Source organism: Lithobates pipiens, unplaced genomic scaffold (assembly GCF_037356315.1).
Source record: "Lithobates pipiens isolate NorthernLeopardFrog02 unplaced genomic scaffold, aLitPip1_a1.2 Scaffold_8, whole genome shotgun sequence".
NCBI lineage: Eukaryota > Metazoa > Chordata > Amphibia > Anura > Ranidae > Lithobates > Lithobates pipiens.
Genome location: NW_027507903.1, coordinates 617,206,767 through 617,233,097, shown reverse-complemented (window position 1 = coordinate 617,233,097; position 26,331 = coordinate 617,206,767). Strand labels below are relative to the sequence as shown.

General features: G+C 45.8%; 1 protein-coding gene across 1 annotated transcript in view; it reads left to right on the top strand.

The window, feature by feature from the left end:
* Positions 1-5,695: 5,695 nt before the first annotated feature.
* The window catches only part of LOC143961418 (very-long-chain 3-oxoacyl-CoA reductase-like), an 86,229-nt gene continuing 65,593 nt past the window's right edge, over positions 5,696-26,331 (top strand). The window contains exon 1 of the mRNA XM_077470701.1: positions 5,696-5,897. Within this exon, the coding sequence (XP_077326827.1) occupies positions 5,738-5,897 (160 nt within the window). The 5' untranslated portion in view covers positions 5,696-5,737. The remainder of the gene's footprint in view (positions 5,898-26,331) is intronic.

Below are 26,331 nucleotides of genomic sequence, written 5' to 3'. Positions count from 1 at the left end.
TTATATAAGTTATCTAGGGACTAAAATACAGAAGAATCCTAGTAGAATATCTGAATTTAACTATGGGAGACTGTTTAAATTAGATTTCCAGCGATAGGATAAGGACGTTTTTACATGGTTTAGGAGGACAAATATTATAAAGATAAATGTGATGCCAAGGCTTTTGTATTTGTTGCAAACCCTTCCAATTAAGATCCCGCCCCCCCAAGTTTTTTAAGAGATCTTCGATCAAGGTTCCTGAGGTGTATCTGGGTTGGAAAAACCAGAAAGAGTAAGCAGAGCTATCTTATCGCTCCCTAAAGAAAAGGGAGAGCTTGGTTTCCCGGACCTAGTTAGATATCAAGAAGCCTCACATCTAGCCAAAGTGGTGGAAATTGATAAGAGGAAACTATGGGTTCAAATGGAACAGGCGACGATAGATTTCCCTCTGGAAGGGTTGGTTTGGCTTGTGGAGACTGACATCCCAAAGGCAGTGAGGAAACATCCAACGGTAGGCACTACGTTACGAACAGTTAAAAAGATTTTCATAAATACGACTTTGTAGCTATACCCGAGCCCTATGGTTCCAATTCTGGGTACACCGGCTTTTCAGCCGGGTATGACAGATTTGAAATTTGAGGCCATATGGCAAAGGGGTAAAAATAGGCTTATACTTTTTTCAAGAGATAATCATTTAATGACAAGAAGGGAGATGGAATTTGAGCTAATACCAGAACTAGATTTTTTTTTTTCAGGATGACGAAATAATGCGCCTTTATTCAATCAAAAACATATTCAGAAGAACGGATATTATATAGTTTTGACCAACTATGTTTAGAGGGGGAATTATTGGGGCATTCCCTGTCACATTTTTATGCCATACTAACAGGATTAGAAGCACCACAAGACCTCACCTTTATCCAGGCGTGGGAAAGAGATTTGGGGGTTACATTCTCCCAAAAGCAGAATGATAAGATTTTGCTATCTACCCACAAGGCCTCAGTGGTGAGTAAGTACCTAGAGGAAGGATATAAAATCCTTACCAGATGGTATAGAACACCGTCAGTATTGCATCGAATATTTCCCCAAGTCTCAGATGTATGCTGCCGGTGTCGGGAGGCGGCGGGTACTATGGGGGGTTATTTACGAAAGGCAAATCCACTTTGCACTGTAAGTGCACTTGGAAGTGCAGTCGCTATAAATCTAAGGGGTAGATCTGAAATGAGGGGAAACTTTGCTAATTTTATCATCCAATCATGTGCAAGCTAAAATGATGTTTTTTATTTTCCTTGCATGTCCCCCTCGGATCTACAGGGAGTCAGGGACTTTACTTCCAAGTGCACTTTCAGTGCAAAGTGGATTTCCTTTAGTAAATAACCCTCTATGTTACAAATTTTTGGGGACTGTGCGAAAAATTAAAGAGTTCTGGAGAATGTTTGCAGAGACAGTTAAAACAATTACAGGTGTGTCTCTTGGAGACACACCTATTGCTGTGGAAAAGTATAAAAATTCATTTCTGAAACATCTTACAGCAGTGAGGGCGTGTATCCCTGTTCAAGGAAAGAGTGATATTCCCCCATTCAGAGCACAGTGGTTTTCTAGAATTGCAGAAATTCAACAAATGGAAAATCTTACTATGTTGTTGAAAGAACAAGATGTGATGAAATATTGGAAGATATGGGCCTATCTGGCATACAGGGAAGGGGGTAGAGAAGACAGATAAAGTGGTTTGTGCAGTCGGCTGTGAGGGGTGGGGGGGGGGGGGTTGGGGAGGGAGAGAGAGAAACAGTTTTTTTCATTTTTGATTGTTTTTGTTTGTTTTGTTTTTGTTGTGTTTTTTTTTCTTCCCTTGATATTAATATGAGGTTCTTATGGTTAAAGAAGGCGATAGAAAAAAAAAGGGGGGGGGGGGGAAGAAGTCATATTTCGTTAACGAGTTGATCATAATAGATGGCATGTGATATGGAGTGTAGAATGGTAAAGTAACATGTTGATATAGATAGATGATAGTATTAAAAAGAGATGTTATAGAGAGAGGATATATGTTCTCTGTGAAATGTAATATGATCTTTTTGAAAATAAAAAATTTATAAAAAATAGAAAGAAAAGCATCCCCACAACATGAGGCTGCCACCACCATGTTTCACAGTGGGGAGGGTGTCTTCAGGGTGATGTGCAGTATTGGTTTTCCGCCATACATAGTATTTCACTTTTAGGCCAACAAGTTCGATATTGGTCTCATCTTACCAGAGTACCTTCTTCCACATGTTTGCTGTGTCCCCCACATTGCTTCTCACAAACTGCAAATGGGACTTCTAATGGCTTTCTTTCAAAAATGGCTTTCTTCTTGCCACTCATTCATGAAGGCCAGATTTGTGGAGTGCATGACATAGGCTACTTGCACACTGAGGAGCTTTACAGGCGCTACAGCGCTAAAAATAGCGCCTGTAAAGAGCCTCAAAAGTCTTTCCGGTATAAAATCGAGTGCTTTCACACTGGAGTGGTGCGCTTGCGGGACGGTAAAAAAAGACCTGCAAGCAACATCTTTGCTGCTTTAGTATACACTGCTCCTAAAGCGCCCCTGTCCATCTGGCACTTTGAGAGCGGTTTTAACCCTTTTTTGGCCGCTAGCGAAAAGTTTAAAAGCTCCCCGCTGGCAGGCAAATAGCACCACTAAAACGACGGTAAAGCGCCGCTAAAATAAGCGGCTCTTTGCTGCCGACTCCTGCCAGCCCAAAGTGTGAAAGTAGCCTAATACTTGTCCTGTGGAAATATTCTCCCACCTGAGCTGTGGATCTCTGCAGCTCCTACAGCGTTTCCATGGGCCTCTTGGCTGCTTCTCTGATTAATGCTCTCCTTGCCCGGCCTGTCAGTTTAGGTGGACATGTCTTGGTAGGTTTGCAGTTGTGTCATTCCGTTTAAAGCTTGGGATTTTTTTTTATATAACCTAACCCTGCTTTAAACTTCTCCACAACTTTATCCCTGACCTGTCTGGTGTGTTCTTTGGCCTCCATGATGCTGTTTGTTCACTAAGGTTCTGTAACAAACCTCAGAGGGCTTCACAGAACAGCTGTATTAATACTGAGATTAAATTATTCACAGGTGGACTCTATTTACTAATTAGGTGACTCTTGTCACTGCAGTGTGACCTCATTATTATGGAATATCTTGACTCCTACTGGATTGATCTTCATGTTACAGATGCTATTTCTGGAGCTGTGTTCATTGTTAGGAAATAAATTGTTAGGAGGTAAAATTTATCAACTCCTCCTTGTAGTACCTCCTCTTCAGCAGGTTCATCTAAGCCTTGGAACTTGCATGGGCACATTGAAGCTCAGTTATAGGAGGATCAATAACTTATAAACATATGGCTCACTACTACACATGGTGGTGTGGTATGGTTCAACACTATGCAGGGAACACCTTGACTCAAGAGGTCTCTCTATTGCTGGAAGCTTGAGGCACTGTACAAGGCACCAACATTCTACTCAAGGGGCTGGCCTACTTAAAATAATGGGAAGACCCAACACTTGGTTCCAACATATTGACCTCCTTGTACAGGCCACCTACCTCTTCCCCACAGATTCCATTACCATGTACCTAAAAAATTTAAATTGAAGAGCCATACTACTGCTAAAAGGTCCAGATATAGCTTTATTCCAATAAAAGTCAAGGGGGCAATCCTAACCATATTCAATGCATTTTTCAGGGTCCAAAAACACCCCATTCATCAGGGCTTGAGATTGAAAAAAACGTGACTGTACTAGAAGTGAACTGGATTTTTAAGGGCATTTCTTCCAGCCAAACCAGTTGCTGACAAGACCTGCACTTGTAATCACACAGGAAGAAAGACCATTAAAGGTCTGGTTAACTTCTACTCCATTCACACTGTTTTCAATCTGAAGCCCTGATTAAGGGGGATGTTTTTATAAAACCTGAAACACTTTGGATACGGTTTGGATTATACCACTGTCTTTTTTTGGAAGGAAGACATATCTCAAAACCTTTTAGTAGTGGCAAGGCTCTTCAGCATCTCAACAACATTTTTGTTACATTACACTACAAGCCAAAGGGACCGCAGGGAGCCTATGGCCCTGGTGCCCAACCTGCGTCCCTTTAGTATTTTTTTTTTGTGGCCCTCAGGACACCTGCTTTAGGACATCTGTATTTCCCTATTGCCCTGTTATGGCAGAGATCTACAGCAGTCTTGAGTAATGTTCCTTCAGTCTATGAAGTATGTTCCCAGTCTCCAACAACTTCTATATCACGTTCACAGTCTCTGACCATCTATTGTATCATGCCCATTGTCTATGACTATCTCTTGCATCATGCCTACAGTCTCTAACAATCTCTTTTATGATGCCAGCAAACAGTCTCCGACCATCTATTTTATCATGTTCACAATTTCGGACCATCTCCTATATCATGTCTGCAATCTCTGACCATCTCTTGTAGTTCTCCCTACATATTGAAGCTTGAAGAATAAACTTCATTATGTAAGGAGAACTACAAGAAAGTTGGGAGTCAGGCTCCATGAACCTATTAACAACATTACACCCTTCACGCCAACCGTACGTAAATTTGCATTCATGGCATGAAAGATGGGTTATACTGTTTTTTAGAGCAGACGGTCGGCTCTTTAGTGATGACAACCGATGTAATGACAGTATTCAGAATCGCCGTTTTTTGGCGATCTGAAATCTTTTAAGTCCAAAGAAGGATATGGAGTCTTTTAGTACCTGTCACCATCTATTACTGCCACAAGGGATGTTTACATTCCTTGTGACAGCAATAAAAGTGGATTACTGGAACCATGTCCTGTGGTCTGATGAGACTAAGATAAACTTATTTGGTTCAGATGGTGTCAAGTGTGTGTGGTGGCAACCAGGTGAGGAGTATAAAGACAAGCATGTCTTGCCTATAGTCAAGCATGGTGGTGGGAGTGTTATGATCTGGGGCTGAATTAGTGCTGCCGACACTGGGGAGCTACAGTTCAGTGAGGGGACCATGAATGCCAACATGTACTGTGACATACTGAAGCAGAGCTTGATCCCCTCCCTGCAGAGACTGGGCCGCAGGGCAGTATTCCAACATGTCAATGACCCCAAACACACCTCCAAGACAACCACTGCCTTGCTAAAGAAGCTGAGGGTAAAGGTCTGGACTAGCATGTCTCCAGACCTAAACACTATTGAGTATCTGTAGGGCATCCTCAAACGGAAGGTGGAGAAGCACAAGGTCTCTAACATCCACCAGCTACGTGATGTCATCATGGAGGAGTGGAAGTGGACTACAGTGGCAACCTGTGAAGCTCTGGTGAACTCCATGCCCAAGAGGGTTAAGACAGTGCTGGAAAATAATGGTGGGCACACAAAATATTGACACCTTGGGCCCAATTTGGACATTTTCACTTAGGGGTGTACTCACTTTTGTTTCCAGCGGTTTAGACATTAATAGCTGTGTGTTGAGTTATTTTGAGGGGACATCAAATTTACACTGTTATACAAGCTGTACACTCACTACCTTACATTGTAGCAAAGTGTCATTTCTTCAGTATATATATAATATCTGAATACTATGCATATTAGTGATGTGATTATGTGATGTGATGATGATACATTGATGAGTCATGGTGATATGCAGAGTGTGCACCCATGAGTTAAATCTGATGGGTGTAGACGGTTATCTGACTTTATTATTTGTAGGAGGGGACAGTCACATTCACCTGCTGTACTGAGACAGAGAGCAAAGAGCTGACATGTCAGACTCGGTGCTCTACCAGGGACTGACCCTGCTGGGGTTCCTGGCTCTCGGATACCTGGTTCTCAAACACACCTTCAAGCTGCTGAAGGGGTTCCGAGTCCACATCCTGTCCCAATGGTGGAGGAAGGACCTTAGGAAGTACGGAGGATGGGCAGGTAAGTGTCCCTTCACAGCTGTTTATGTACACACACTGTACAATGCTACACTGTGATCTCTGGGCACAGGGAACAATGATACATTGTGGTCTCTGTGCATAGACAATGTTACATTGCATAAACAATGCTACATTGGGATCTCTATGCATGGACTAAATTGTGATCTTGATGCACAGGCACTGCTACATTGCGGTCTTCATTCACAGACACTGCTACGTAGCGGTCCTCATGCACAGGCACTGCTACGTTGTGGTCTTCATGCACAGACACTGCTACGTAGTGGTCTTCATGCACAGGCACTGCTACGTTGTGGTCTTCATGCACAGACACTGCTCCGTAGCAATTTTTATGCACAGAAACTGCTACATTGTGGTCTTCATGCACAGACACTGCTACGTTGTGGTCTTTGTGCCCAGACACTGCTACTTTGCAGTCTTCATGCACTGACACTGCTACGTAGCGGTCTTCATGCACAGACACTGCTACGTAGCGGTCTTCATGCACAGACACTGCTACGTAGCGGTCTTCATGCACAGACACTGCTACGTTGTGGTCTTCGTGCACAGACACTGAGACCGTTGCGGTCTTCCTGCACAGAAACTGCTACGTTGCCGTCTTCATGCACAGAAACTGCTACATTGCAGTCTTCATGCACAGGCACTGCTACGTTGCGGTCTTCATGCACAGACACTGCTACGTTGCGGTCTTCATGCACAGACACTGCAACGTTGCGGTCTTCATGCACAGACACTGCTACATTGCAGTCTTCATGCACAGGCACTGCTACGTTGCCGTCTTCATGCACGGGCACTGCTACGTTGCAGTCTTCATGTGCAGACACTGCTACGTTGCAGTCTTCATGTGCAGACACTGCTACGTTGCAGTCTTCATGCACAGACACTGCAACGTTGCGGTCTTCATGCACAGACACTGCTACGTTGCAGTCTTCATGCACAGACACTGCAACGTTGCGGTCTTCATGCACAGACACTGCTACGTTGCGGTCTTTATGCACAGACACTACTACGTTTCGGTCTTCGCAACGTAGCAGCGTCTGTGCATGAAGACCGCAACGTAGTAGTGTCTGTGCATAAAGACTGCAACATAGTAGTGTCTGTGCATGAAGACCGCAACGTAGCAGTGTCTGTGCATGGTCTTCATGCACAGACACTGCAACGTTGCGGTCTTCATGCACAGACACTGCTAAGTTGCGGTCTTTATGCACAGACACTGCTACGTTGCGGTCTTAATGCACAGGCACTGCTACGTTGCGGTCTTCATGCACAGACACTGCTACGTTGCAGTCTTCATGCACAGACACTGCTACATTGCGGTCTTCATGCACAGACACTGCAACGTTGCAGTCTTCATGCACAGACACTGCTACGTTGCAGTCTTCATGCACAGACACTGCTACATTGCGGTCTTCATGCACAGACACTGCAACGTTGCGGTCTTCATGCACAGACACTGCAACGTTGCGGTCTTCATGCACAGACACTGCAACGTTGCGGTCTTCATGCACAGACACTGCTACGTTGCGGTCTTCATGCACAGGCACTGCTACGTAGCGGTTTTCATGCACAGAAACTGCTACGTTGCCGTCTTCATGCACAGACACTGCTACGTTGCGGTCTTTATGCACAGACACTACTACGTTTTGGTCTTCGCAACGTAGCAGCGTCTGTGCATGAAGACCGCAACGTAGTAGTGTCTGTGCATGAAGACCGCAACGTAGTAGTGTCTGTGCATGAAGACTGCAACGTAGTAGTGTCTGTGCATGAAGACCGCAACGTAGCAGTGTCTGTGCATGGTCTTCATGCACAGACACTGCAACGTTGCGGTCTTAATGCACAGGCACTGCTACGTTGCAGTCTTCATGCACAGACACTGCTACGTTGCAGTCTTCATGCACAGACACTGCAACGTTGCGGTCTTCATGCACACACACTGCTACGTTGCAGTCTTCATGCACAGACACTGCTACGTTGCAGTCTTCATGCACAGACACTGCTACGTTGCAGTCTTCATGCACAGACACTGCTACGTTGCGGTCTTCATGCACAGACACTGCAACGTTGCGGTCTTCATGCACAGACACTGCAACGTTGCGGTCTTCATGCACAGACACTGCAACGTTGCGGTCTTCATGCACAGACACTGCTACATTGCAGTCTTCATGCACAGACACTGCAACGTTGCGGTCTTCATGCACAGACACTGCAACGTTGCGGTCTTCATGCACAGACACTGCAACGTTGCGGTCTTCATGCACAGACACTGCTACATTGCAGTCTTCATGCACAGACACTGCAACGTTGCGGTCTTCATGCACAGACACTGCTACGTAGCGGTCTTCATGCACAGACACTGTTACGTAGCGGTCTTCATGCACAGACACTGCTACGTTGCGGTCTTCATGCACAGACACTGCTAAGTTGTGTTTTCTATCCAAATACACTATTACACCAAACCCTGTACACACAGTACAGATATTTTCTTCATTAAAGCCCTTATACATAAATTGTCACCCCCACCACGTATTTTCAGACTGACGGTAGAACCTGCTTGATCTGTAAAGAATGTCCCATGAATGAATTTTTTTTTTTTTAGTTGTCACCTGCACAACCCGGCGCTCTGATCACATGGTGTGATTAAAGCCGATAAAGTTGAATCAATGCCAAATATTTTTATCTCACATTCCTCCCAGACGCCAGATCCCTCCCTGTGATAAGCACTTACCAAGTCTGCTGACACAGTCATACGTCCTGTGAGACAGTCACATTAAATGGAAATGACTGGTCATTGCTGGTCTGGTCCGTGACAATGTTGCTTGAAACATATTGAAGTCAGGGACTGTCCCCGAAGTTTAATGGGAAATGTTCTCGGCTCAGCAGTATCACAGAAGCTTTGGACTTGTAGTATATCACATGTCAGAGAGGGAGAATTAATTCCACTAATCTGGGCACTGAGTCCTGTCCAAATACCAGTGGTGTAACAATAGCCATAGCAGTTCATACTGCTACTATGGGGCCCGGAGTAGGAAGGGGGGCCTCATTAGGGAGGCTGTTAATCTATGAGATTTCCAGTATTGTAGGGCTGACGTCAAACCTGAAACTAGGCACAGACTCCCCTCCCCTCCCCTGTGCAGTAAGAAGAATTTGCTTATCTGTTTTAGTAGTTTAGATGTATTGCCCTCTGCATTTCTGCTACAGATTGAACACTGTATGCCGAATGCAGCCACAATCTCTGAGTTTCTACTCAGCTAAAACCTTACAAGACAGCTCAGGTTTGTAGTTCTACAGAAATAAAAAAAGATAGACTTTAAAGACCCTGCTTAGTGGACACAGGAGTGTAGCTGAGCACTGCCATGTGGGAGGGGTTACCATTGCAAAAAGAATACGTTCACAATTCCTTTAACCACCCGCCCTCAACGTAATGCAGACGGGCAGATGATGTAGGCAAAGTGACATAACCATACGTCACTGCCTACTTCCGGGTTTAGGGCACGTGACATCCTCTGTGATTGTACAGAGCAGGAGCCTGCCAGCAAGTCCTGGCCAAGGTTTCACGGCTGGAGCCTGCTGATCGCCTGTGTGGAATTACAGCTTAGAGCTCTGTGTTGGTAAACAACACAGCTCTGTACACAGGGAGCATTTACACTAGGAAGAGCATTTACACTGAAAATCAGGGCAGCATATTAGTGGCCACCAGTGCCACCTATCAGTGCCCATCAATGCAGCCTCATCAGTGCCTTTTCATCAGTGCCCACCGGTGTAGCCTCATCATTACCCATCAGTGCAGCCTCGCCAGTGCAGCCTCATCAGTGCCCATAAGTGGTGGCCCATCCATAAGGGGCACACAGGCCCCCTAATCTACATGCAGGTCACCAGATGCATGGATTCCAATGAGGGGGTGTTTTTTTTTTGAAGCATGTGATTAGAGCCAGAGGCTCTAATAGGCTTCAAAAAAGGGTGGGCTTTGGACACAGGGCACTGTGCTCCGAGCCCACCTGGTTGTGTGACAATAGCGAATTAATATTTGCTATTGCCACATTGATCCTCCTCCCAGCCAATCAGGAGGTGAGACCTGAGACCCATTTTCCAATTGGCTGAAAGGAGAAGCTACCCTATTGGACGAGGGATGAGATGCACGGCGAGGACAACGCCATGTGCATGGAGGGAAGCACTGCCTGGGGTAAGTGTTGCAGGTGCCCGACCGGGGGGGGGGGTGCTGCAGATGACCCAACCATGGGGGTGGGCCGGCTGTTCACTGTTTGCCCCTCCACCCATACCACCGGCCACCACTGGTGCCCATCAGTGCAGCCTATCAGTGTCCATCAGTGCGCCTTATCAGTGCACATCAGCAAAGAAGAAAAATTACTTATTTTCTAAATTGCAACAGAAAACGAAGAAAAATGTTTTTTTTGCTTTTTTTTCAAAATTTCCAGGCTTTTTTAATTTGTTTAGCAAAAAAATAAAACAGTAGTGATTAAATACCAGCAAAACAAAGTGCTATCGGTCTCAAAAATATATATCAAAATTTACTTTGAGTACAGTGTTGCATGACTGCACAATTGTCATTCAAAGTGTTAGAGCGCTGAAAGCTGGAAATTGGCCTTGGCAGGAAGGGGGTAAAATTACCAGGTATTGAAGTGGTTAAATAAAATGCCTGGAAGATGCCTCAAACCTGCATATGACATGGCACACCTGCACAGCGTATTTCAATAAAAGTGATATTTTAAAAAAAAATATCGCCGCTAAATGACAGTTCCTTCCCCGTCAGCTTCTGTTTGTCAACAAAGTGATGACCATATTTGGTCAATGACATCAGCCGGCATCCCTGGCCCGTTTTTTTACATTCAACTGCCAGCTAGAGAGCAGTCATTTGGTGCAAGAAACCGGTAGGTGGTTCTGCCACAGGTCATTGGGGCATCACCCACTGTGATTGACATGGAGCTTCATCCATGGACAATGTGATTGAAATTTGATTTAAATCAGAGGAAAATGTTGATGTTCTTTGTGATTGAGTAATGAATGAATGAATGAATGAAATACTTATATAGCGCACAATGCGAACTGAATCGCCTCTAGGCGCTGTAACAAGAGGTACTATGCAAGATGTAAGAAATAGATTCTGATATGACCCCCACATCCACCAGCCCGGACAGGCCCTTTTCCTCATCAACGTGGGGACAAGGTGCCCTGCCAGGGTGAGGGGCCCTGGCATGGTACCCCTCCTATTGTCTAGGATATATGGCTGGGTTTGGCTCAGCAGAGGGGAAACTCTCTACTCTCCATTTCCTGGCCAGCCTGCCTCTGGTTTGAATTTTTTTGGGTGGTTGGGGAGTGGATAGCAAGCATTTTTTTGGTTTTGCTTTTTTGTGTGAGGTCCCTTTCAAAATACACACTAGACCATTATCCAGGCATGCAACAGGGGTACGCAATTGTGCATCCCTACCTGAAACCTAACAAACCTACCAAGAGAAAGGAAAGAGGACAAGAGAGGGAAAAAATGGATCACTCTTCTGGAATGGACTATTCTAGTGATAGGAAATAATATCCGTGCTGTGTGTACTTACCGCCTACTTGGCGGAGCAGTTATAAAATAAGGGGAGACCCACCCTGCAGAAGGGAGGACATATGTCAACTGTGGTAGGGAAGGGGTCACCCGGGTCCCTTTTTTGATCAAAGAGGTAACAGGTGTTCATACATTATAAAATGTTATGGATCCAGAGTTGTCAAGCCTAGAAGAATTTGTCATGAGTGCAATAATAATAGTGAATATTAAATTATGGGTCCCTTTTTTATTATAAAGGCCGCGTACACACGGGCGGATTGTCTGCCCAACTAAGTTCGTCAGACAATCCGACAGACAGTCCGTCCAACTTTTGAATGAACGGACTTGACCACACACGATGAACAGACAGTCCGCTGAAAGCTTGCGCGATGACGTGTACAGCACGTACGACGGGACTAGAAATACGACGTCCAATACACTGCAATGCAACCTTCGGCGTGTAAATCCTTTCTGAGCATGCGCCATACTTAGTCCGTCCAACTTGCCTACACACGAGCGGACTGTCCGCTGAAACCAAGTTTGGACGGACAAAATTACGGAAATTCCGAAAGACTTAGTCCGTCAGACTATCCGCTGAAAAAGTCCGCTGAAGCCCACACACGAGCGGATTGTCCACTGAAACACGTTTCAGCGGACTAAGTTGGGCAGACAATCCGCCCGTGTGTACGCGGCCAAAGGGAACAGAATTCCATACAGGAGTAGGTGTAATGGATCCAGGGTTTCCAACTATGAAGGAATGTTGCTTGAGTGCAATAACAATAACATTGGATAATAATTAATTCCAGGTCCCTGTTAATCAGTGAATTGATAACAGTTCATATGAGCGAGTGTAATCCTTCCAGAAAGTCAAGGACCCTTAGAAAGTTTGCAGGAGTTCATACGTGGATAGATAAAAGGTTCCTGAGAAGGAGGAAGTTTGCATGAGTGAAATATTAATGAACAATATTTAATTATGGGTCCCTTTTTATTAAAGAGGTAACAGAAGTCTATACGTGATTAGGCATAATGGATACAGGGTATCCAAGTATGGAGGATATTTTTAAAGGAGGAGATAAAAGTTCATACATGAGGCGGTGTAATCAATCCAAAATGCTCAGGTCCCATAGAGAGGTGACAGAAGGCTATACATTGGTAGATGTAATGGATCCAGGGTTGCCAAGTATGGAGGAATTTTGCATGAGTGGAATAGTAATAGTGAGTTTTGGGTCCCTTTTTTTTATCATGAAGGTGATAACAGTGCATATGAGTGAGTATAATCAATCCCAGGAAGTCCAGGTCCCTTAGAGAGATCACACAAGTTCATATGTGGGTAGATAAAGGGTTGCCAAGTATTGAGGAATTTTGTAGGAGTGCAGAAATAATGGATAATAGTTAATTTTAGGTTCCTTTTTATTAATCAGGTGGCAGAAGTCTATACGTGGGTAGGTGAAATGGATCAAGGGTTTTCAAGTATGAGGTAAATGTATCAGGGAGGTGATAACAGTTCATACATGAGTGGGTGTAATTGTTTCAGGAGGGGTCATCTCGGTCTCTTAGAGAGGGGGCAGAAGTTTATATGTTGGCAGGCTTAATGGATTCAGGGTTGCCAAGTCCGGAAGTAATTTTGCAAGTGCAATAATAATAATGGTTAATAGCTAATTTTGAGTCCCTTTTTATAAGGTTGGTGATAATAGTTAATGTGAGTTGGTGTAATCCATCCAGGAAGTCTATGTCCTGTAGAGAGGTGGCAGAAGTCCAAACATGAAGAGGTGTAATTGATCCCATCTTGCCAAGTATGAAGGAATTTTGCTTGAGGGCCATAAAAATTAATATAATTAATTTTGGGTTCCTTTAAATTAGAGAGGAGGCAGACATGCACGTGAGTAGGTGTAATGGATCCCATCTTGCCAAGTATGAAGGAATTTTTGCATGCGTGCAATGATAGTGGATAATAGCTCATTTTAGGTACCATACGAGAGTAGATGTAAAAGATTCAGGGTTTCCATGCATTAGTCCAAGTCATTTTTATTAGGGAGGTGATAACAGCTCATACACGGGTAGCTGTGATCAATCCAAGATGTCCAGGTCCCTCAGAGGTGGGACACATTCGTACTTGGGTAATTATAATGGATATGTGCAATAATAAGGGATGATAGTTCATTCTGGATCTCAGAGAGGTTACATAAGTCTATATGTAAGTAGAAGAAATGGATTCATGGTTTCCGAGTATGGAGAAATGTTATCAGAGAAGTGATAACAGCTCATACATGAGTAGGTATAATCATGGGCGGCTGCAGGTAGGGGCAAGGGGGGTCAAGTGCCCCCCCCCTCGGAATCAGGAATTGGATCTTAAATTCAGCACAGTTGCGTCGCTATCGGGGTGAGGGCAACCAGTGTTGTGACACTATCAAGGTGCTGTCAATCCCCCCATTAGTGTAATGTGACTTTGGCTCTTTTCCCTGCTCAGTCCAGCAGAGACCTCTGCTGCGTTGTGACAGGAGAAAGGTGAGCTGCGTGTTGACAGAAATTTCCCCTGCTCTCCTCTCCTTTCTCCTGTCAGGGAGAAGAGACAACGTCTCTCACCAGGTTTCCCGCCCAGCTTCCTGCCCGCTCCTTCCCTACTGGCCATAACTGAGGGCCAATCAAAGGAGACTAGGAGAGGAGAGCCTCATGAGACCTATAGTCCCAAAGATTGGCGGCCCCATTTTCCACAGGGAGGAGGCTACAGCTCTATCAAGAGAGAGATTGAGTGACTGCAGCCTGGAAAAAAGCTGAGGGAGAGAGTGCTACAGGGCAAAGAACAAGGAGTGTGCTGTGTGGAAGCCAGAGAGAGAGAGCCACGCTGCCCAGCGTCGCCAGAGAGAAACACACTGCTCAGCACCACCAGAGAGAGCCACACTGTCCAGCACCACCAGAGAGAGCCACGCTGCCCAGCACCACCAGAGAGAGCCACACTGTCCAGCACCACCAGAGAGAGCCACGCTGCCCAGCACCACCAGAGAGAGCCACGCTGCCCAGCACCACCAGAGAGAGCCACGCTGTCCAGCACCACCAGAGAGAGCCACGCTGCCCAGCACCACCAGAGAGAGCCACGCTGCCCAGCACCACCAGAGAGAGCCACGCTGCCCAGCACCACCAGAGAGAGCCACACTGTCCAGCACCACCAGAGAGAGCCACGCTGCCCAGCACCACCAGAGAGAGCCACGCTGCCCAGCACCACCAGAGAGAGCCACGCTGCCCAGCACCACCAGAGAGAGCCACGCTGCCCAGCACCACCAGAGAGAGCCACTCTGTCCAGCACCACCAGAGAGAAACACACTGCTCAGCACCACCAGAGAGAGCCACGCTGCCCAGCACCACCAGAGAGAGCCACACTGTCCAGCACCACCAGAGAGAGCCACACTGTCCAGCACCACCAGAGAGAGCCACACTGTCCAGCACCACCAGAGAGAGCCACACTGTCCAGCACCACCAGAGAGAGCCATGCTGTCCAGCACCACCAGAGAGAGAAAGGCTAAGCCACTACCAGGGTACAAACATACTAAATTACTGACCAGAGTCGCCCCCGGGGGAACCAAGAGTGAGCGATCGTCCAGCTGGAGGGATCACTGCTGTAGTTTCGCTGGGTCTGGTAAGAGGGCCGCAGACTCTGACCATGATAATGTGTTAATGACATTGTCCAAAAGGTTCGGTGCATGACCCTAAAATTATGCCCCCCCCCCCCCCCCCCCCGAAAAAAGTTCTGCGGACACCCATTGGTAAAATTGATCCAGGAAGGGGGTCATCAAGGTCGCCTAGAAAGGTGGCAGAAGTCCAAATGTGAGTACAGTAAAACCTTGGTTTGAGAGTAACTTGGTTTGAGAGCATTTTGCAAGACAAGCAACATTTTTAAATACATTTTCACTTGATATACAAGTAGTGTCATGTCACAACCAAATATAAAACAGAACAGAGGTGCCTTTATGTGTAGCAATATGGTTAGATTTAATGAAGGTACAACATTGAGCAACTCACATGGATGATGATTAAAACAGGCACATCTAAGTATGCAGGCATCTGGTGTAAAGCTGTCCACATAGACCGTCCTCTGCACCTCCATCCACATCATTCCTTCCATGCCTTGCTTTTAAATCACTCTACTGCAAGGTAGTCTTCCCGGTCATGATTGCAGGCTGACATCGGTGAGAGTCTGCGGTGTGGAGGATGGTCTATGTGGACAGCTTACCACGGATGCCGGCATACTTAGATGTGAGTCTTTTAATCATCACCCAGGTGAGTTGCTAAATGTTGTGCCTTCATTAAATGTAACTATATTGCTACACTTAGCGGCGCCTCCCTTCTCTTTTATACTCTGTAGCTCCTGCTGGATTTTGCTTCTAATCCTCTTGAGACCTCAGATCTCATATTTACACTAAAATGCTATAAAAAAAAAATTTTTTTTGGTCCTTTAAAAAAAATTAAAAAACTAAAATGGCCCTTTAAGAGCTATGGGCGGAAGTGACGTTTTGACGTCGTTCCACCCTGCAGTGTCATGGAGATGGTGGGGGACATCTTCTCCTCACTTGTCCCCATGCACAGCCCTGAGAAGGATCTGATCGCCTCCGCCACTGCCGAGGGCTCCAGTAAGCGGCTGAGGGCACCGGATCGCTGCGGGAGGGCCCTCTCCCACCGCTGATAAAAGTGATCTTGCGGCGAATCCACCGCAGAGACAACTTTTATCTTGTACCGGACCGCCAGTTGAACATACTGGGGTTATGGCAGCTAGCTGCTGCCATAACAATGATATCCGTCCCCAAAGTAGGGACGTATAACGACGTGTGGTGGTTCAGAACTCTAATCACCAGGTCAAAAATAAAGGAAAGAAAGCCTAAAAAAAGAAAACAAATGCAGCCATCACATCTAATAATTGTTAAGCCGCAATATAATAAAAGTTTGCTTTTGGGTTTAAAACCGCTTTAAGTGACCCATAAAGTCAAGACCAGAATCAAATTATTTGTGTGAAGCACCACATAATATGGAATGTCTCCATCAGTAAGGCAACCAGGAAAGATGGATTTAGGATGGGATGGCACGGGCTATGTGTCCCAGCACAAGATACCATCACATTTTCACTTTATAGATGCATTATAACATTTTAAAAAATGTAAACCAGGCTCCTTTTACATGGGGGCCAGGGGGTAGTCCCCAACCACCCATCTGAAACCTAACATACAGCTAGAGGGGCTGTAAACATGCCACAGCCGGGATGCTTTGCATCTTGGAAAATTTACCCAAGCTTGTCCAACTGACAGGCGGCACTGCCTGTCAAATTCGCACATTCGAGTCAAAGGCACTGCGCTGCAACCAGGAGCCAAATGCTTTGGTTGCGGTTGCTGTGTGTTAGCCCTATTCAGAATTTGTGCTTGACGCATTAAAAAAGCAGGCATTCATGAGGCAGCGGGTTTGCCTTCTGCAAGTTGCAAATGATCTCTGAAGAGCGATCCATTGTGGATGGCTTTTCAGAGAGTGCTGTCATGTGAACCTAGCCTTACTGAATGGTATTTAGTTTGCGAAGGCTCTTACTGTGTAACATAAACAATTTCCATTATTTTTCACCCCTTCCCACCCAGACTCTTTAGCTAGCTGCTTATGCCCATGGGTGGGAAGGACCACCCAGTCATGTGAGCACTATGATTGGCTGTCACAGTGGTCTCATGATCAAGTGCCCAGTCACGCTGACTCCTGGTGATTACTTGAGACTGGGATCTGTGTGTGCTGGGTGCGCAGTGCGCTTGTTCTCAGCACAGAAACCTTTGCTGCTTAAGGACACAAATGTGCCAACGTGCGTATATGCGCATGTGCGTTTTGTGCTGGGTGGTGGGGTTAAATAAAGTTCATGTTTTCACCTATTTTTCATCCTTTTTTTTTTTTTTTTTTTTTTTTTTACATCTCAGTGTCGCTGATCTCATGTAGCATTTTGCAGCCACTTCCTGCACTCCATGGCATTTCTCATGGTGGGTTTCCTGAGTAGGGTTGCCACCTTTTCTTCAAGCCAAACCCGAACACTTTATGGGCATTCTTTTTTTTTTTTGTAGAATAAACTATACATATATTTTGCTATTAAATAACATTTCTAATCATATGAAGTTACATCAGAGTCCACAGAGTTCCCCCTTTTATATCTGAACTTGTAGAGTTTCCTTTCACTGTAAGGGGGACTCTGCAGACTCTGATGTAAGGGCGAACTCTGGGGAATCTGACATAAGGGATCCTCTGGGAACCCTGATTTAAGCGGGGACACTGAGAACTCTGATGTATGGAGCAGACTCTGATTGAAGGGGGAACACTGTGGCCTCAGGTGTAAAAGGGAGCTCTGATATAAGGGGTGCTCTGAGAACCCCAATTTACCTTAGTGTACCCACTCAGAGGCAGGAGATAGAAGGAGGAGACTTCAGTCACAGACGGGAATGGATGGTGAGCTCCCTCACCCCTTGGCAGTCAGAACCTCTCATCCAGGTGTATCTGAGGCTGCTGAACTTCAAATTTCCAACCCACACTTTCCTTTTCTGAGAAGTGTGGGCAGACCCAGAGGGCTAGAGCCGGGAGGAAGAGGTGCAGATCAAGCCCTCTCTCCTCTCCCATCTATATGTGGGGGGATTGTTAGTTCTGGCTTTGGGCAGCATGAAAGAGAGTGCAATAGACACTCTCAGCTTAGACAACTGCAGCCAGCAACCCTGCTGGGAAGCCATAGTCCAGTCTAAATAATGTGTCCGGGTTTCAGGCAGTCTGAAACCCGGACACATGATTCCAAACCCGAACTGTCCGGGGGAATCCAGGACAGGTGGCAACCCTATTCCTGAGCCTGTGCTGTGTGTTAATTCAAAGTCTGTGCACTTACAGATTCTCCTGTCTTGTGCCATGGTCCATGCCCCCAACTGTATTTAGGTAACCCTTTACTTTCATCAAGCAGGGATCTGTATAAAGGATTTTTAATCAATGGTCTTTTATTCCAGCAAGTTTATGGCTTAAAATCGCAAAATCAGCAGACCATATATTCAACATTTTGGGGTCTGCGTTGACCCTTTATCAAGCTGGATCTGACCACCAGAATAGTGGTGAAAAGTCCTTCGTAGGACCTGCTAGATTTTCAGGCCTTCCTTTGACACACAGCCATGCAACGGGAATTTTGCAACTTTTTCGCAGGCTCAAGAACCAGTCCAGGGGATTTTTTTTCCCTTTTGTTTATTTAGGGGTTACACTTGGATGGGGAGAAGCATGGGATGCCTGGTATTGTAGAACTTGGCTGAAATCTTGAAGACTTTGCTAATCTATCTGGCTTCTAGGTATCAAACATCAACAACGCTGTCCACCCGTAGAATTATTGGCACAGCAAAAAAGGGACAGGAATGGGTGCAGGTGCTGCTCTTTAGAGAAATGCCAATGCCCCTGGCTGTTAAACACACAAGCTGTGGAAGGTGTGGGATGGCTTCTTTGTATTGGCTTTAAGTGGTCCCTCGGTTATGGCCATTGGCCAAGCAAAATATTACATCTTTCTGTCCCGTCTATCCAAGCTTGGGGTGTGGTACAAAACAGAAGTTACTCACTCAGTCCCTCTTTTGGTGATTCCTGAAGTTCAAGAGGTTGCTGTACAGCTTTTTGCTACACAGGCTCAATCTTGTCTATCAGGATGGCTTCAGCTATTTTCCCATTTTCTCTCTGGCATCTTCCTTCTGCCCAGGGGCAAAGCCCCCCCTCCCCCCCCCCCCCGGCAACTGGACCCTGGACTTTGCTCCCTCACAACCAGGCTCCTGAACATTCAATTCCTATTTCCCACATCCTGGGCCTTACCTGACCAGGGATTGGTGAAAACTCTATAAATATTCAGGCTTTAGCCACCCTCTAAGTTCCAGAACTATCCAGCAATCCCAGAAGCCAGGGGAGACAACAGAGACCCAGCCCTTGGTGCTCTGCACAGATAAGCACAAACATATTAAAGTGATATTAAAGTCTTGGGTTCTTTTGTTTGAAAATAACAAACATGTTATAATTACCTGCTCTGTGCAGTGGTTTTGCACAGAGCAGCCCAGATCCTCTTCTTCTCGGGTCCCTCTTCTGTGCTTCTGCCCCCCCCCCCCTCCTGCCGAGTGCTGCTTGCTGTGGGGGCACCCAAGCCGAGCCACTGCTCTATCTGTCCATTCAGACACTGAGCCATGGCTTGGACCGCCCCCCCTCTCCTGATTGGCTCACTGATTTTGACTGACAGCAGCGGGTGCCAATGGCGCCCGCTGCTGTCTAAGCCAATGAGGATGGGAGTCCCCGACAGCCGAGGCTCTTGTGTAACATCTTGTGTAACATCGTTGGAATCGAGATGGGGCTCAGGTAAGTATTAGGGGCTCTGAGGGGGCTGCTGCATACAAAAGTTTTTTTTTTATCTTAATGCATAGAATGCATCAAGATAAAAAAAAAACCTACTGCCTTTAGAACCACTTTAACCCCAGCTCTCCTGCCTATTGGGAAGCCAAACTAACCACTTGCTGACCGGGACATAGCCGAAAGACAGCTACAGCGCGGTCGGCTTATTCTGGGAGGACATTCGTGGGACATCCTCCAAGAATCTTGCTCCCACGCGCCCCCTGGGGTGCACTCCAGGAAAAATCCATGACCGCCGGGCCCGGAAGACACGGTGCATCACGGATCATGGTAAATAGCCACTGGTAGCGGCCGTTTACCACGCGATCGCTCCGTCAAATGACGGAGTGATCACTTGTAAACAAACCGGCATCATGTCATGACTCCGGTTCCTCCATCCCTCCCCTCTCTGTAAAGGATCTTTACAGTGCGAGCGGAGAGGGGAGAGATCGTTTGCAGCAGCGCTGTGGGCTGTATCTGTAGTGCCCACAGCGCTGCTCAATATCCATACTCTGCAATACTCTGCCAATACTCTGCAGTACTCTGCCCATACTCTGCAATACTCTGCCAATACTCTGCAGTACTCTGCCCATACTCTGCCAATACTCTGCAGTACTCTACCCTTACTCTGCAATACTCTTCCCTTACTCTGCAATACTCTGTCAATTCTGTGCAGTACTCTGCCAATACTCTGCAATACTCTGCAATACTCTGCCAATACTTTGCAATACTCTCCAATAAATTTTAACAAAAACAAAGAATTTTTATTTTTTTTACAGAATTTTCAGTCTTTTTTGATTTATAGCGCAAAAAATAAAACACTCAGCGGTGATTAAATACCACCAAAAGAAAGCTCTATTTATGTGAAAAAAAGGAAAAACGTTTCATATTGATATGCATGACTAAGTAATTGTCATTCAAAGTGTGAGAGCACCAAAAGCTGAAAATTGGTCTGGTTAGACAGGGGGTTTAAGTGCCCAGTGGTCAAGTGGTTAAATGTACCTACTCTGTAACACTGATGGTTCTACAACATGCTGATCCTTGGAGTTAGATTGATAAAAAAAGACACATGGTCCATAGAGTTTAACCAAGAGAAGAAGATACATAATTATAAAACCTCCATATGCAGAACCCGTAAACCTGCAGATGATCCAAAGGAAGGCAAAGGAACCATTATAAATATGGAAGAAAAAAATCCTTCCTAATCCCCAGAGGCAGACGGATACTCCTTGGATAAACAATGCAGGGCGTTATTTCTTAGAAATATTAAGTATTATTATCTGAGTTGAGCTCCCATGGAAGTCTATTTCACAATTTCATAGCTTCTACTGTAAAGAATGCAGAATTAAAACCTCCTTTCCTGCAGGTGCAAAGAGTGCCACCTTGTCTTTTATAACAAGCTGAAGTTTAATCTGCTTATATTTTACTTCTCTGTTTTCTCCTTCCCCCTAATCAACGTGATGACATTTTAGAATTAAACTGTTTGGACTCAAACACTGTGTCTCTGTGCTTTCCTATGCAATGCAGGTGTAACAACATATTCGGACGACCCATCACAGTTTGCTACGGAAGTGACGCTCCGTCGCCGTTATCTTGCCATCTTTAAAATTCAACATCTAAGCAGTCAGACGGAGTTCTAAGTACTGTATTTCACTATAGAAACTTACTTCACTGTTATAAATCTAACGTCTAAAAGGCAAAACTTCAGTGGGTGTAACAACATGTCCGCCTTTCCCCTTCTTATGCCGCGTACACACGATCAAACAATCCAGCGGAAAAGTCCAGCGGACCACAGTCCGCCGGACAATCCGCCCGTGTGTGGGCTCCGGCGGACTTTTTTTACTCAAAAGTCCGGTGGACTTAGAAAGTAGTTTTGACTCAAAAACTGTCAATCTGGTCGTGTGTGTGCTAGTCCACCATACTTTTGAAATGAATGGACTTTCCCACCCACGGAGGAAAGTCCGTTCATTTTGAACGCGGCTCCAGGTAGATGGGACTAGTGAAAGAAGTCAATGTCGCCGCCTTTAAAAAGGGGGCCCCCCGGATACCAGCCCCCCACCCTATGTGAATGAGTATGGGGTACAATGTACCCCTACCCATTCACCTGTGAAAAAAATGTAAATAAAACACAACACACAAGGGTTAAAAATAATTTATTGCACAGCTCCGAGGGTCTTATTCCGTCTTGGGGGGGTCTTCTCGCCGGACTCCTCCGCTATCTTCTGCTAGCTCTTTTACTAGCGAAGGAGCCCGGCTTTCTTCTTCGCCGCTGCCCGGGGGTCTTCTTCCGACTTCAGGGGTCTTGTCCCCCTCTTCGGTTCTTCTTGCCGGGCCTCCACTCCTTCTTCCAGCTCTTTTATTGGCAGTGGCCCGGTCTTCTGTCGCCGCTGTCGCTGATGTCTTCGTTCGCCGCCTTCTGTTCTTCTCTTCTTCTTCCTTGAGATGTTGACTCCTCGCTGTCTCTGGCCGTAATGACAGGGACGTGTTGCACGGCGACTTATATAGGGACAGTGGGCGGGGTCACTGGGTGATGTCCCCGCCCCTTATAATGTCACAGTCCCAGAGGATGTCCGGTGAGAAGACCCCCCCAAGACGGACGAAGACCCCCGGAGCTGTGCCCTTGTCCTCATCAACATGGGGACAAGGTGCTTTGGGGTTGGAGGGCCGTGCGGCCCCCCTTTCCCCAAAGCACACCCCCATGTTGAGGGCACATGGCCTGGTATGGCTTAGAGGGGGGCCCTTTCCTGACCGGCCGGGCTGCGTACTCGGATAAGGGTCTGATATGGACCTTGGGGGAGACCCCTGCACCGTTTTTTTGGCGTAGGGCTTTCCCTTTAAGTCCATACCAGGTGACGGGCCAGCAACGTACCAATCTCATCGCCGAAGGCGGCAACACTGACGTTTCTTGTAGTTGGCCACCAGGTTTGCATACATGACAGGAGGGATTTTGTCCCACTCCTCATTGCAGATCCTCTCCAAGTCAATAAGGTTTTGAGGCTGATGTTTGGTAACTTGAACCTTCAGCTCCCTCCGCATATTTTCTGTGCGATTAAGGTCTGGAGACTGGCTAGGCCACTCTTGAGCCACTCCTTTGTTGCCTTGGTCGTGTGTTTTGGGTCATTGTAACGCTAGAATGACATGCCGGACGACCCATTTTCAATGCTCTGGCTGAGGGAAGGAGGTTCTCAACCCAGATTTGATGGTACATGGCCCCGTCCATCATCCCCTTGATGCAGTGAACTTGTCCTGTCCCCTTAGCAGAAAAACATCCCCAAAGCATAGTGTTTTCACCTCCATGTTTGAGGGTGGGGATAATGTTCTTGGGGTCATAGGCAGCAATCCTCCTCCAAACACGGGCAGTTGAGTTGATGCCATATAGCTTGATTTTGGCCTCATCTGACCACAACACTTTCACCCAGTTCTCCTCTGAATCATTCAGATGTTCATTAGCAAAGATGGGCCTGTACATGTGCTTTCTTGAGCAGGGGGGCCTTGCAGGCAAACAAGAGGGAGAGCAGCACAAACTACAGTATGGGTTGGAAAGTTTGGGCACCCCAGGTAAAAATGTGTACTAATGTGCATAACGAAGCCAAGGAAAGATGGAAAAATCTCCAAATGGCATCAAATTACAGATTAGACATTCTTATAATATGTCAAAAAAAGTTAGATTTTATTTCCATCATTTACACTTTCAAAATTACAGAAAACAAAAAAATGGCGCCTGCAAAAGTTTGGGCACCCTGCAGAATTTATAGCACGCACTGCCCCCTTTGCAAAGCCGAGACCTGCCAGTGTCATGGATTGTTCTCAATCATCGTCTGGGAAGACCAGGTGATGTCAATCTCAAAGATTTTAAATGGCCAGACTCATCTGACCTTGCCCCAACAATCAGCACCATGGGTTCTTCTAAGGCAGGGGTGCCCAACCAGTGGCCCGCGGAGCCCTCTGATGTGGCCCACGACCTCCTGCTCTGGGATAGAATTGAAAGAATACTGTTATTAAAGGTCAGTTTATTGCTAAAATCACAGTACATACATGGGCATATCTTTTCTGCAGTGGTTACTGGGCTTCTTTCAAACTGGTGGAGGTGCACTGAGCCATAGACTTCTATTATTACCTGTGAGTTTGGTGAGCTTTCTGAAAGTGCACCAAACCTGCAGAATATAATAGAAGACTATTGCAAACTGCAGAAAAGCCAAAGGTACACTGCGTTGCACAAGTGTAAACCGCAGCGCATCAGTGTGAAAGCAGCCTTGGACCCCTTTCACGCGGTCAGTCCGACAGTCCGACCAACTGGACCCTCCAATCACCTCTAAGTAGTGGCAGACATAAACCGACTTGTGTTCTACCTCCAAATACGATCCGCTAAAAAATATTGTGGGCTGCGTCCATGTCCGCTCTTCAAATGCAGAGCGGACACGGACATGCCATCCACCCTCTCCGCTCATTGTGGCCCGTGACCAGTTACCAAGTCGCTCAAGTGGCCCTCGCTCTTCAAAAGGTTGGGCACCCATGTTCTAAGCAGTTGTCTAGAAAACTGAAACTGAAAATAGTTGACGCAAAGCATTTTCAGATGTCAATATCCTCTGTTCTGAATGTAATCATCAGGAACAGTGGAAGTTAAAGCAAGATCTGGAAGACCAAGAAAAATATCAGATAGAACAGCTCGTAGGATTGTGAGAAAAGCAATTCAAAACCCACGTTTGACTGCACGACCCCTCCAGAAAGATCTGGCAGACACTGGAGTTGTGGTACACTATTCCACTATAAAGAGATACGTGCACAAATATGGTCTTCATGGAAGAGTCATCAGAAGAAAACCTCTTCTACGTCCTCACCACAAAAATCAGCATTTGAACTTTGCAAATGAACATATAGACAAGCCTGAGGCATTTTGGAAATAAGTTCTGTGGACCGATGAGGTTAAAATATAACTTTTTGGCCGGAATGAGCAAAGGTATGTTTGGAGAAGAAAGGGCACAGAATTTAATGAAAAGAACCTCTATCCAACTGTTAAGCATGGGGGTGGATCAATCATGCTTTGAGGTTGTATTGCAGCCAGTGGCACAGGGAACATTTCACGAGTAGAAGGAAAAATGGATTCAATAAAATTTCAGCAAATTTTGGATGGTAACTTGATGCCATCTGTGAAAAAGCTGAAGTTAAAGAGAGGATGGCTTCTACAAATGGATAATGATCCTAAACACACCTCAAAATCCACGGGGTATTACATCAAGAGGCGTAAACTGAAGGTTTTGCCATGGCCTTCACAATCTCCTGACCTCAACATTATTGAAAATCTATGGATAGACCTTAAAAGAGCAGTGCGTGACAGACAGCCCAGAAATCTCAAAGAACTGGAACACTTTTGTAAGGAAGAATGGGCAAAGATACCTCAAACAAGAATTGAAAGACTCTTGGCTGGCTACAAAAAGCGTTTACAAGCTGTGATACTTGCCTAAGGGGGCAGTACAAGATATTAACTCTGCAGGGTGCCCAAACTTTTGCAGACGCCATTTTTTGTTTTCTGTCATTTTGAAAGCGTAAATGATGGAAATAAAATCTAACTTTTTTTGACATATTATAAGAATGTCTAATCTGTAATTTGATGCCATTTGGAGATTTTTCCATCTTTCCTTAGCTTCGCTATGCACATTAATACACATTTTTACCTGGGGTGCCCAAGCTTTCGATCTCCTCTGTAAGTGTAGCAGTAAAAAGTTTTAATGGGCACAATAAGTAAGGCAACTTACAAGATTGTGGTCGACAATGCTCGTCAATAGGTGGAAAGTCCCTGTTGTGAGTGGCCAGCTGGCCGGCGTTCCTCCTCGAGGGAGACCGGATAAAGCTAGCAGGATTTTAGTCATTCACGCAGTAGTGTGTTGCAAATTGTTTTCATGGTAACTATGGTCCCAGCTGCCTTGAGATCATTGAAAAGATTCTCCCGTGTAGTTCTGAGCTTATTCCTCAACATTCTCATGATCACTGAAATCTTGCATGGATCCCCAGACTGAGGGAGACTGACAGTTATTTTGTGTTTCTTCCATTTGCGAATAAGTGCACTGTTGTCATCCTCTCACCAAGCTGCTTGGCGATGGTCTTGTAGCCCATTCCAGCCTGGTATAGGTCTACAATCTTGTCCCTGACATTCTTGGATGGCTCTTTAGTCTTAGCCATGGAAGATTGGAATCTGATTGATTGATTCTGTGAACAGGTGTCTTTTATACAGGTAACAATCTGAGATTAGGAGCACTCCTGTTACCTGTATAGAAGACACCCAGGAGCCAGAAATCTTGCTGATTGATAGGGGATCAAATACTTATTTCACTCATTAAAATGCAAATTAATTTATAACTTTTTTGAAGTGTGTTTTTTTGGATATTTTTGTGGGCAAAATCCCTCCTGAGATGTGTGCAAACCTGGTGGCCAACTATAAGAAACGTCTGACCTCTGTGATTGCCAACAAGGGTTTTGCCACCAAGTACTA